The following is a 13,189-nucleotide window of genomic DNA, read 5'->3' as shown; positions in this document are numbered from 1 at the left end:
CCCGTAGGTATGCTGTGCTCAGTGGTGGAATACTGACCCAGTTTAGCAATGTGAATTAGCTGTAGGCTAGCTTGTTGCCATTGTATGAATTCTTTGAGGCCATGGAACCTATGCTCTGTTTTTCCACTTTCCCTTATTTGGAAGTAATGTGTCCCAAAGTGTGGCTATAGGATGAAGAAGCAGACGTGTAACCTCATGCACAGTCCTTTGGGTTTCAGATTGTATCTGCTTGCTGCTTAATTCTGCCTTATTGTTCTATTCCAATTGTTATTTCTAGTTGGATGATAATTTTAATGAGTTTCATCCTGATAACTTTGCCCTGTGCTCAATAAGACAGAAAATTCAGTGTCTGTGGGGTAAAAGAACTGCTTATCTAGACTTATTACAAATACTTTCTTGGCAAATTTGCTGAGGAGATAATAATAAAATGCCTAATGTGTGCCAGAGGTTATGTCCAAGGTGTGTTAAAGGTTTGTAGGATAATGTTGAAGCGTTAAGCAGCATTTTAGAAGAACATTTGCTCTTTGAGATTTTGCCTGGCCTCAGAAAAATAGTGCTCTGTTGTTTCACTGATTCAGAATGTTGTCTTGCACCCTTTCCATGAAGTGGTTAATTTTATTAGTTTATTTACTAGGAGTTCCCATTGCTGCAGATGACACAAACGTATTGAACACGTGTGAGTCAGAGCCATGTCAGTTCACTTAGGTGGTAGCAGAGTAGTCTAAGCAGGTTTATTGAAATCTAGGCTCAAAGTAAGCAGTCAGCTGTTGCTGCTCTTCATTTTACTGTTTTATTTTCTAGCAAAGATTGAATTCTTAAGATTGTTGTATAGGTACCACTGTTTGAGATGTCCTCTTGTCATGCTGTTCTCTCCTTTTAAGTGGCTCCTGATGACAGTGATCTTTTACTTTCAAACTGCAAATACTTATTTATCCTTTTTTTCTCCCAGTCTCCTCCCAAAAGCAGCATATCTGTATCAAAGCAAGACTCCAGCAAAGGCAGCCACAGAACTGAAGGACAGCTACATTCACCTGTGAAGTCCCACCAGACATCTCACAACTGGTCTGATGAATCTTTATCCATGACACAGTCAGGTAAGTGTAATACTCACTTGAGTTTATATTGCTTTCTCAAAACTTTTGCTTTTAACAAACTTGAAATGCAGACACAGCTGTGGAGAGGCAGACAAATTCCTGGAAATTGCCAAGGCTTTGGGTTGGTGGGTGTGTTTTCCCACTATGCAATTAGATCTCTTCAGCTGAAGAAGATCTTTCTGTAAGGAGGTTTATGCTTTATATCCTCTTGTAGAAAGTGGTGCAGGTTCTGCAAACACATGTGAAGAAGATAAGTCAGTAGTTAAGGTGGTCCTAGGATTTAAAAATCCCTCCTTCTGCACCCAGCTCCAAAAGCAGAACAGCTGTTACATGGCAATATGGGAGAGACCTGTGGGGCTGCTCTGCCATGTGCAGAATCAATGGATGCTTCAGGACATAGGGCTTATTTGTGGAGGAAGGGTTTGGTCTGTGTGCAGTAAAATAGGGCCTAAGATGGCATTTTGAGCTGTAAAATCTCCTGCATGAACTCATTGTACCCTTTAGCCAGTACCCAAGCTGCCTGCCAGTAAATTATGAGGGGAGGAATACTGGAAGTGAAGTGGTTCAGAGCAGCCCTTTCCTTGCTGTGCTCTCAGTCATTGGAGTGCAGAGGTTCCTGAGCTCCCTCCAGTGGGTCACCATCGTCCACTCTGTTCACCTGGGAAGTCTGTTTTGACCCTTTCCACACTTTTAGTCTCTAGAACATCTTGTTTTCCACAGTGCAACTGATAGAGCACCGTAAAATATTTATTAGCAAATGAGATACCATTAAAAATCCCAAGAAGGAAAGTGCTAAGTCTTCAGTGGAAAAAGAATTAGCAGGTTCTCTTGTGTGTACTAGATGTTGTTTGTGGTGGTTGGTAACTTACCGTGGGAAACACCTACGTATTTGCACTGAGTAATCTGTGTTGGGATTCTGTTTGGAGAGCAGTTTCCAACACAGTGAAGCTTTCAGCACCTTGATAAAAGTTATTTTAAAGCTCTGACTAAGCAGTCATATAAGGGAGCCCTTATGAAATGTAGAGCAGTCAACAGTCATCACAAAAACAAGCTTGTATAAAACAAAATATTGACAGTCTTTGATTTCAAATTCTAAATAAAGGTATAAGAGGTGGGAAGCTGATCAGGATGGTGCTGGTTTCACAATAAATCATTCCATTGTAAAGAGACAAATGTTCTGGCCTGCTGAGTAACAGTGAAGTCACTGCCCTGTCAGCCTGATGCACGCGTAGACAAGGTCGTCAAAGATGAAAGCATGTGCAGATCTTTCCCTTATGAGTTGATCAAGAAATGCTGTAATTACATAGAGGTCACTTACTGTTAGGGAGGAGCTGTTAATTACAGTGGCATCACAAAGGCTCCTGATTAGCAAGAGAGATTCCATTCTCTTTGTCTGGGTTTTGGGGTTTTTTTTAATTCTTTGAATGGTTAACAACAGCTGTTAATGCAAAAAGAATACAGTAGCTTGATTGCATTGACTGGCTGTTGTTAAGAATGGAATCCTTCATTATATGTTCAGAAAGGAGATGGATAGGGGAAATGTCAGCTGTTCCTGCTAACTGACCAAAGCATATTGTTAACTGACTTTCTAAACTAGCAAGTAAAGTAATGAGCACTTATGAGTATCCAGAAAACAGAACAGGTGATACTGAGCATTAGAAAAACAAACCAGCCAAAATCCTCCTCTTGGGAGCTGCAGCTGTAGAAGAGGAAGGGGCACATGAGCTCAGGGAGGAGCCCCAGTAGGGCTGTGTCAGGTAATACTTGGAAGAGTTTTTGATAGTTAATTGTGGTAGCAGCAATCTGGGACAAGGATCTTGTTTTGCACTCTGTTGGTACACATTTAAAGCAAGAAACAAGTGGACATGTCAGATGGGTGGAAAAAAACAACTAATGAGAGACTGAGGGATTCTCTCTGTAACAGAGTCTGCGAGACTAACAGGAAATAAGGAAAGCTGTTGCAGCAGAAATAAGAAAATCAGCAGAGTTATTGGTAGAATTGGGTTACCATGCAGAGATCTCAGTACCTGGGGGCAGTGACAACCTCTGCATTGTTCATATTGACTTCCCTTCCAGCTGTTGGCCAGTCAGCTCTGTATTTCATAGATGAATTTAGTCTAGGAGACAGAAAATCTGCATAGGCCAGAAACTTATACTTGGTTTGAAGGCTGTTGTCCCAAGTGACATTCTCATCAATGAAGTGTCCTCTGCAACTTGAAACTCTGTATTATAATTGTAAGCCTGTGTTTCAGATATATTTTTGGTGTGCAGTTCCAAGTTGTATTTTTAAATATAAAAATTAATTTCTGCAATACCCAACATGACAAGCAGCTAATGTTGAAGAGCATAAATGTGTGGTTGGTGTGAATAAAGTTGGTAACAAGTTATTATATCACAGCCTAACTATGTCTTTTAAATTAAGCAAGATGCAACACCTTTTTAAATCTTTCACACATGGTAGTGTTTAGAACCTGAAATCCCACTTTAAGAGCCTTGCTATGGTAAATAATATGTTGGCATTACATTCTTTGACATTTTTCTTGGACTGTGTTTTGTAATTACTGAATGACTGTTTATTGCTTTGCTCAGAATCATTTTGTGAGGTGCAAGTTTGTAAAGACTAAAAATATCTTTTTCAGAAACCACCTCTGATCAAAGTGACATCGAAGGACGCATCAGGGCCCTGAAGGATGAGCTACGGAAAAGGAAATCTGTGGTTTACCAGCTGAAAAAGGAGCAGAAAAAGAGACAAAAGGAGAGACTGAAGGCCCAGGAAGCCAGTTTGATCAAACAACTGGAGGTCAGGAAGAGAGGAAAGAAGGGCAAAGTAACAGATTGTTAGCCTTAGATAAATCTTGACACTACGGATGTTGTTGGCAAAATATTGTATCAACAGCTGTGAAAGACACATTGTTGTGATAGAAGTGTGACTATTACACACAATCACAGAACAGTTTGAGTTGGAAAGGACCTTGAAAATCCTTCCATTCCAATCCCCCTGCCATGAGCAGGGACACCTTCTACTAGACCAGGCTGCTCAAAGCCCCATCCAACCTGGCCATTTCCAATTATGAGCCAGAGCCTGAGGCAAAAACACCATTCCCTTTTAAAATGTCTGTCTGTAATGGGTTGCTAGCAGCATTCTGTCCTAGCTGGAATTAAAGATTAGTGCTCATGTAATTTGGTTTCGGGAGTAAAGCATTGAAATTTCTAGGATTGCAGCTGTAGATTTTGGGAAAGTTAAATAGATTGGTTTCTAGAGAAACTGAGTGTATTCATTATCCACTCACTAGGTTTTGATTGTTGAATTGTAGTTGTAGTTTAGTGTATTAACAGCTGGAATTGTTTTCCATGTACAGTCATACGATGAGTTTATCAAGAAGACTGAAGCAGAGCTGAGCCAAGATCTGGAGGCATCACCAACAGCCAAACCTCAGATCAAAACTCCATCCTCAGCTGCTGCTGAAAAACCTAAGATCAAGGCACCACCACTCCATAGGTAGCTGGGATTTCTCCTTCTTCTTCTTCTTTTTTTTTTTTTTTTTTGAGATTATTTTGGAACTGATTGCTGTTTTAGCCGAAACCATGGATACAAGAAAAGCTGCTAACTTCTGTGCCTTGAAGCACTGGACACTGGCAGTATCCAATTGATCTATTTGCTGCTGTCACCAGACCCAAAACAGATAAGATTTACCATGTCTGTAATCTTATGCACCTCACTGTTCTCCTGCCCAGCCTTTCAGGCTCTATTTTCAATTTTTTTTTTTAAAATAATTTTCTGTTATGCAAGAATTCTGTCAGATACTGTGTGGGGATTATTAGCCTGAAGGGTTTTTTTTTTTTCCATTTTGGTCACTCATTATATCCACTGCACTGTGTGAGGCAACCTGTTCATCTTTGCAACTTAAATCTGGTTTAGGTCTTAGGTTTTAAAGGGTAGAGAATTCAACTGATCTTCTGCACTTCCTACTGTATTTTTAAGCATTCATTTTCTCCAGCAGATGGTGCAATTTTAGTGCATTCAAATTTAAAAACAAATAACAGAAACAACCCAACTTTTTTCTCTCCCTTTTTCTTTTTTTTTTTTTTTCTGGAAAGAGATAAAGTTTGATTTTTGTTCTTTTTAAAAAATTAGTTTCCAGGACTCTCCAGATTCTCCTCTGTCCCCATATCCATTTTCTAAGGTCATAGTATGTTGACAAAGTAAACTACTTATGTTATAATTATAATGCCACATTGGTGTGGTGTTACAATTATACAAGCCTGTCTTTCCATTTTTATCTATTAAAAAAACCAACCAAACATCACCCTCTGGTGTAACTGTAATTTATGCAATTTGATTTTTCCAATTTAGGCCTGAGACAACTAAAAACTGGAAATCACTGACTGAGTCAGAGAGATCCAGAGCATCTTTGGAATCTGTTTCAGAACATGCAGGTAGGTAACTGGAAAAATCCATACTACAGATTAAGATCTTGAAGACTGACTGTTTGAAAATTCTTGAACCTTTTCCTTCTTGATTCACTAAGAGCTTTTATGAGAGGATGGAGACTTCATAAAAGGGTGGTGATGGAGCTGTAATTTTGCAGTTTTATTTAGCAGGATTCTGCTTTTTCAGAATACCTTGTCTATTCAGTATTTAGTTTACTCTTTCTGAGGTGTATATGAAACCATAATTAAGTGAAACCTTTTTACTTTCTTTTGTTTCTTGTTCCTTTACCACCTGAGTTCAGACACTTTTCACTCTTTTGCAGCTGATGATTATCTCATTATCTCCCATTCTAATGTTCATTGTATTTGTGGCTTGCAAACAAATACATGAGTCCTTACCTTGGGATGCTGGTTAAAGGAACAGAAGTAGAAAGAAAGCTTTTTAACCCTGGAACTGATTGGAAGTTGCTCATGTTCATAGGACAAACAGCCAGAAGTATATGTTTTCAAGGCACCAGTTTGTATCTTCTTTTAACACAGAAACCTTGATAGTTATTTAGTTCCCTGTGATTGCAGTTAGCAGTAAAACAATGTGGGTTATACAATCTGCTGAAATTCACTTTTTATTTTCCTTCAAGATGCTGTGTCATCAAGAACCGAGAGATCTGTATCTGTGCATGCCAAGAAGGTGGCTGTGACAGCTGTCCATGCAGGAGAACCTTCTGGAGCAGTTTCCTTGGCTTCAGTGTTACCAAAGAGTTCCAGAGCAGGATCTGGTGATTCCTCAGATAGCTCTTCAGCTCATCTCAAAGATATGAAAGACATTAGCAGGAGTCTTGAGTCAGTGAACAAAGTGGTAAATGCATCCAGTGTTGGTCCTAGCATTAGCCATAAATCTGAGATTACAGAAGACCTGGAATACATAAAGTCAGAGGAATATGAGAGTGGAGGTTCTGATGTTAAGCCTGTGGAGAGTTCTGACGTCTTGCTGATGTTAGATGAAGGACCGGAGAGTTCACTGGATCACTGCTCTGAAAACAAACTCTCTCAGAAGGAACTGCTAGATGTAGCTGTGGAAGGTCTTCATGATACAGAAGAAATCTTAGAACAGAGACAGTCCAGTAAAGATGCTGTAAGTGACCCAAGCATAGAGGAGACTTCTCACAAACTCAGCAAATCTGCAGAGGAAAAAGGTGATCTGCTTTCTGGGCAGCTCTTGAGTCAAAAAGAGCCATTGTACCCCGATGACTTTGAAGGATCCTCTTCCAGAAAACAAACTTCAGCTGAAGAAACGCTGCCTGCGGAGCGTTACAGAGATGACTTTGAGGGATCCCTGCTCTCTGCTAGCGGGAAGTCCCTGAGGGAGCAGTCCCAGCACACCCAGGCCAGCCAGAGCAGATCCACCAGCCTTGGCAGTGATGGTGACATCAGCGAGTGCCTCAGTGACAGGTCTCTCTCTGGCAGCGTGCACTCGGAGAGGCTGCTGGAACTTAAGTCCCCAACAGAACTCATGAAAAATGCTGAACGCAGAGATGTGGAGGAAGAACAGGCTCCTGCTTGTTCACCACTGTGGGCCTCAGCTTCAGTCCCAGAAGAAGCAGATCATTTGTCCAATTTCAACATTGGAGACAGAGTACTTGTGAGTAAAGTCCAGCCTGGAACACTGCGGTTCAAAGGGCTTACTAAATTTGCCAAAGGGTTTTGGGCTGGTGTGGAGTTGGATAAACCTGAAGGGAACAACAATGGAACTTATGATGATATTAAATATTTTGAATGCAGAGAAAAGCATGGTATTTTTGCTCCTCCTCAGAAAATCTCTCACATTACAGAAAGTGTTGATAGCCACTTAGACACGCATAAGGATGATGAAGATTCATTCTTTGATGATAGACTGGAGAAACAACACACAGGTGAGCAGAAAGATAGAGAAAGTTCTAAACCTGGCAAAGAAGCTGAAAGCCAGAGCAGAAATACAACAGAGAACTATTCCCAGGATAAAGCTCCCGTGGACACAGCTGTTTCAGAAGCCTTAGCTGAGGAAAGGGTTGAAGAGGAGTTGTCATCCAAAGCAAACAGCATCAAAGAGATTTCTGTAGCTACTGGTTCATTTGCCCAAGAACAGTCAGTGGTGGATTACCTGAAGGATGCTGTAAAAGAGGAGGCAGGCCACACTCCTCTCACTTCTAGTGTTGTGGATGAGATTTCCACTGCTCAGTTGGATGACGTGTCGGATTTCCTTTCGGAAAAACTGGAGAGGCAGAAGACACTGGGAGAGGAATGTGCTGAAAAGTTAGATTATCTCTCTCCTGGCATTGTGGAGAAGCCTGCAACTCCACTGCTGGATTTGCTAGCAAAAGAAAAGAACCAGTTAGAAGCACAACTCAGCTTGCCTCTTAGAGAAGAAGAAAAGTCAAAAGACCAACTGGAAAAGGTCAGTTTGCTGACAGACAGTCTACTAAGAGATTTTGTGAAAGACACAGTCAATCAGTTACAGCAAATAAAGAAGATCAAAAATGAGAAAATCCAGCTCAGCAACCAGGAGCTCTGTGATGTGAAGGAGGAAGCCACTACTCCACCCCATCAGGTGGAAAAGCAGATTCCAGACGGACTGAATAACTTCTTCCTAAGTTGTGATTTGGAAGATGACAGAGAAGAGCTTTCCTCTCCAGACATGTGCCCCAGACCGGTGAGTAGGAGACATCTTGCACTGGTTTTAAGAGCTGATTGTGCCTTTGACTGGGGATGCTTGATTCAGGAATGTGGTGTGGCACCAGTTTTTCTCCCAGGTTCTGTTGGATGATGTGGAGATTACCTGTATGTCCTGTATGTGTCTCGTACATTTTTGTTTATTCCAGTGCATGGCTTGTTTTGGTAGCCGTTTCTTACCAACTACATCAGTAAAGCATTTAAAAATGTAAGCTGAGGAACACAAGGGTGTGACACCACTGTGACATTTACTCTGTGTCTCTTGATTGGCAGGAGAGTCCCGTGTTTGGTGCCAGTGGCCAGGAGGAGCTTGCCAAGAGACTGGCAGAGCTGGAGCTCAACCGGGAGTTCCTGAGTGTGCTGGGGGATGATCAGGACTGGTTTGATGAGGACTATGGCCTGAGTTCCCGTAAGCTGCAGCAGAAGCAAGCTGAGGAACCAGCAGTGCTGCCCCAGGCAGAGCTGCAGAAAGTGCCAAGCAAGCCGAGCGAGGAGCCCCTGGCGGTCCCTCACACTGCACTGGAGGTGGAAGGGATGGTGCATGCAGCAGCTGAGGAGCTCTGGAAACTGAAAGAGCTGGGTCACGATCTTCAAAGCTGCAGCCTTAAAACAGATCTTAGTGGTACCCTCCAAGAGCAGGACACAGACACCATAAACAAGCAGGTTTATAGAAAGGTACAGTCTTCAGGCATTTTGGTCTTGCCCTCCAAAATTTTATCATGGACAAAAAAAGCCATAACCTTTACTTTTCCCTTTGTTCAGGTGGTATTTGATTTAACAAGAGAGATCTTTGGGGAAATCTTCGCTGAGGATCCTAATCTGAATCAGCCCATTTGGATGAAACCATGTAGGATTGCATCTGCTTATTTTCGCCGAGTCAAAGATCCAAATGATCTGGATGAAATCAAGGTAGGATGAAATCTTTGTTGAGCAGGAAAAGTAAGATGAAAACCACTGAAGTGGCATTTACCTGAGTGTTAAAAGATCATAAGAGGTGGATCTAGCAAGGGATGAGTTGAGAAAAGGAAGATTACCAACCTGAAAGAAAATTTGTCAGAATGGTCCTTTTTTACTCAACAGATTGGCCTCCTTGTCTTTATGACTGCTACTGGTTGTTTTTAAACCTCAGTCCTCTGTGCAGAACTGCCAGGATGACCTTGATCTTATAAAATTGGTATACTGACATCCTGCAGCTGTAGCAGATTTCTGTATGGCTAAATTGGAATGGATCCAACGGTAGGGTTGGGCCAAAAGGGGTGAGCTAGATTTTTCACTCAGACACACACAGCTATACCAGCCTCTCTGAGGACAGCAGGAATTGCTCAGAGGGACCCAAAATTTGACTAGTGAAGGCATTGTTGTGTTTGACAAGCCAGAGGAGGCCTCCATGTTGTTGGTAGTAGTGCTCAAGGGTGGACAAAATCACAGAGCCTGGGGGACAAATGAGAGCCTGACTGGACCTAGGTTAAACTTGCAGGGCTGACATTGGGAAAAAACCTGTCTCCCTTAAAGCCCTCCGCAAAAAACCTTCCATATGGCTCATCAGGACACAAAACTTCCACCTGCACTGTTTCTTCTGAAATTGAGGGAGTTGACTAAATTTGTATTAATCTGCTGAAGATACAGTGTGTTAACTGTCTAGGAAAGCAAAGAAAAGAAAGAAATAGTATCTAAATCAGTCTGTTAGTTGAGAAGACTTTGAAAAGCATGTGCCTGGGAACAACAGGGGCACAGGACAAGGAAACCAAATTCTCAGCCTGCTTTTCTTTAATGTTTTCCCATAGAATAAATTGTCAGAATCCTCTGTGTAGTGTTGAAAGTGTCTGTTCTCAAGGTTGGAACAGCAGTAGGTGTCTTGTTTTCCCCCCACTTCTGGGTTAAATAATTGTCCTGCCAAGCTGATGTGAATTCTATAGTGTGACTTTTTTATGGGAGCTGCTTTGTGCATACCTTTAATTTCTTAGCTCAAGTGTGATATATCTCACCTTTACTGTTCTGTAGAACTTCATTGCAGCTGAAGTACTGAAGTTGTTCAGCCTGAGGAAGGAGCCTAACCACAAAACAGACTGGCAGAAGATGATGAAATTTGGGCGGAAGAAACGAGACCGGGTGGATCACATACTGGTAAGTGGATGAAAACAAACAATCTTGTCAGGTACTGTCCACCAGACTGAAGTGAGGCATAAGAATGTATTTTCAGTATTCACTCATGCTGTTTAAAAATACAAAGTGTACATGAGGTGTCAGAAGTCCAGAGCCAGTGAGGGAAGGTGACTTGAGTTAGTTCTGCCTACTCATTTGATTGCAGTATAAATTGTCTCACTCCTAAAAAGTTTAAAGCATGAATTTCCAGAAGGAAAAAATGAAATGTTTGACTGGGAATAAACTTTTTCTTTGAGATGGCAATATGTTTTTCCTCTTACTTTAATATAAAATGTTTTTATTTTGAAGTAATATTATTTAATTTAAAGTAATAAAGAGAATGTAATTAAACTAGTGAATGCAGCTGTCACCGGGGCAGGGACAGTTCAGTGTTCAAACTGCCTGAGATGGAGCATGTCTGGCTGTGTACAGTTTTTGAAAGTTATTTTGTTGTCTGGTATTGCCAGGTTAACATCTTTATTGGCTGTAATGATAATGAAGGTTCTGCTTGGGAATATGAGTCGTCATTAACACTGTGCTTCACTTAATTACACCTGGAATTGATTCCACACAACGAGCACATATGAGTAATTTGGAGTTGTGGGTCATGTGGTCTTTTAATTAAGTGGAGGGTTTCCAACACAGGGATTTAATTGTATGTAAATAGAATATCTATTTACAGATCCCAATATATCCTGATACACTTGATTCTGGGATATAGTGGTTGTTAAAGTGTGCACAAAAAACTTCTATGTTTAGATCCCCAAGGGATCTAATATTACAGCTATTATGCATGTGTACCAACTTCCTAAATTTTTTAAAACATAGCTAGAGAGGAAGATTCCCTCTAGTTGAAGGCATCCAGAGTGCTTCAGGTGATGTTTGAAGTTCAGACAATCCAGTCTGTGATTTACATGCAGAGCCAGATATCAAAGATTAATGGAGCTTTGACAAGTTTGGCCTAATAAATAATGTGTTTAATTTTATTTTGTTCTCACAAGAATATGGTAATAAAACTTCAGCTGAAGATTGGGAATGAGACTGTGAAGGTTGCAGCATGCCATGCTTTAGGAACAAGGCAGTCCCAGGGGCATTTCTTACAAATATTATAGAGTGATGTGAGGCACTATCAGAGGAACCTTTAACTGAAAACCTAAGGAGATAAGGCAAGAGAAACTGAACTGTATTTTAACAAATCTCAGTGAAATATGAAGTATTGGACAGCTTGCTTTCTCTGTCTCCTAGTCAACCCCAGCTTAAGGTCATGAGTTCTGTGGTAACACAGATCCAAGGCCAGAGGAGGATATACAGGAGCAAGACCTGCTGCCTGTCCCCAGTAGCTCATGGGGTAGCCCTAAACTGAGAGGCCAGGTTTAGGAATCTCCACATTTTGTTGAAAGTGTATTCAAGTAGTACAAAAGAGCAATTTCCTAAAAGAGAAAGTAAGATTGTTTTTGTAGGTTTAGGTGCTGTAGAGCCATCTTTGAAAATCACAATTCAAAATACTTAGTTCCAGTTTTTGTGAAGATGTAGCCAGTGTACACCACTGCAGTGTGTAGGGGGTGTCAGAGAATACACACATGAGCTCATTGATTCTCCACATTCTTTTCATGCTTGTAAAGACAATGACTGTTAAAATAAAACATGATCTCTTGAAAACAGAGATTAATATTCTTAGGCTTCTGTTACTTGCATTTAAATTAGAGCACAGTTTCTTCCCAGTTTTTTTTCCATCTAAGTCAAATTAACCTTAAAATGAAAAGATCCCCTCACAGTTTTCTGTTGAGACAACTGTGTATTTTAGTGATATTGAGAAGATTGAATGCACCTGACTATCCAGTTCTGTCTAACCCAGGAGCTGGGCATGACTTTTATGTCTTCTGTAGGCACAGCAACAAATGCCAGGCTGTTTGACTGACCTTATTCTCCCTGATTTTGCCTGAATACACTGTTCTGGGTTTATCTTATTGATTTTAATTCCCAATGGAAGGTTCATCCCTGTGGGAAGAGGCACAGCAGGAGAAGCAGCACTGGTGATCTCTGTGACACTGGGACATCTAGGTTGGCCATCACACCTCCTGGGAACAAAAGGGAGAACAGGATGGATTAATCTGTTACCTCCTTGCTCTGCCTTGAGCTTTGCAGCTTCCTCCAATTGCTGCACTTTTAGTTGCATTTTCACTTTGGTCTGTGCTTTCCCAGCACTGACACCAATGTGTGAGTCATGTTTTAGTACCAGTGACAACCAGAACATCTTCCTCTTCTCCTTTTTGCAGTATTTTTTTTTTTCAATCAGGCATCTCTGTGCTCAGACAAGAATTTATATTGGGATTCTTCAGGGATATGCTGGATATTTGCTGCAGTTACTAACCTTTACAGCAAATCTTGGCTTTCAATAAATAAGTACATTTATGAAAAGCTACTTTGTTTAAAATCAAGTTAAAGGAATGTCTAAGTATTTGCTTTCTTCCCTTTTTGTTCCTTTATCACGTGTGCTGTCAGTGCTTTGTGGAGAATGTCAAATGTACATTTTTGTACATCAGGGCTGCCAGCATCTTTCAAAACCTGTTTTTAAACGACAGCAAGAACCCTCATATCTCCTTATTTAAGTTCAGGTGCTGACAATCAGATTGTTTCCACTCTTTTTTTTTTTCCACTTGGGTCTTCAGCCAAAACTCCCTGTGCTGATCTGTTTGCAGGGGGCTAGAACAAACTCTGCCATTGCTTTCCCTGCCAGCTCCCCTTCTCTTTTATGTGGAGCTTGAGAAAGCAGAGCTCACATGATACTGCCAGACCTATGTGTTTGGTTTTCACAC

General features: G+C 41.0%; 1 protein-coding gene across 10 annotated transcripts in view; it reads left to right on the top strand.

Moving 5' to 3' along the window:
* Nucleotides 1-13,189, top strand: part of CEP350 (centrosomal protein 350) — a 71,053-nt gene that overhangs the window by 50,255 nt on the left and 7,609 nt on the right. For all 10 annotated transcript variants that reach the window (XM_050977447.1, XM_050977443.1, XM_050977446.1 and 7 more), the window contains exons 30-37: nt 950-1,094; nt 3,734-3,894; nt 4,454-4,593; nt 5,449-5,531; nt 6,164-8,211; nt 8,505-8,906; nt 8,994-9,140; nt 10,233-10,355. In XM_050977447.1, the coding sequence (XP_050833404.1) occupies nt 950-1,094; nt 3,734-3,894; nt 4,454-4,593; nt 5,449-5,531; nt 6,164-8,211; nt 8,505-8,906; nt 8,994-9,140; nt 10,233-10,355 (3,249 nt within the window). The remainder of the gene's footprint in view (nt 1-949; nt 1,095-3,733; nt 3,895-4,453; nt 4,594-5,448; nt 5,532-6,163; nt 8,212-8,504; nt 8,907-8,993; nt 9,141-10,232; nt 10,356-13,189) is intronic.

This window comes from Serinus canaria, chromosome 8 (assembly GCF_022539315.1).
Source record: "Serinus canaria isolate serCan28SL12 chromosome 8, serCan2020, whole genome shotgun sequence".
Classification (NCBI taxonomy): domain Eukaryota; kingdom Metazoa; phylum Chordata; class Aves; order Passeriformes; family Fringillidae; genus Serinus; species Serinus canaria.
This window is presented reverse-complemented; position numbering and strand designations above follow the sequence as displayed.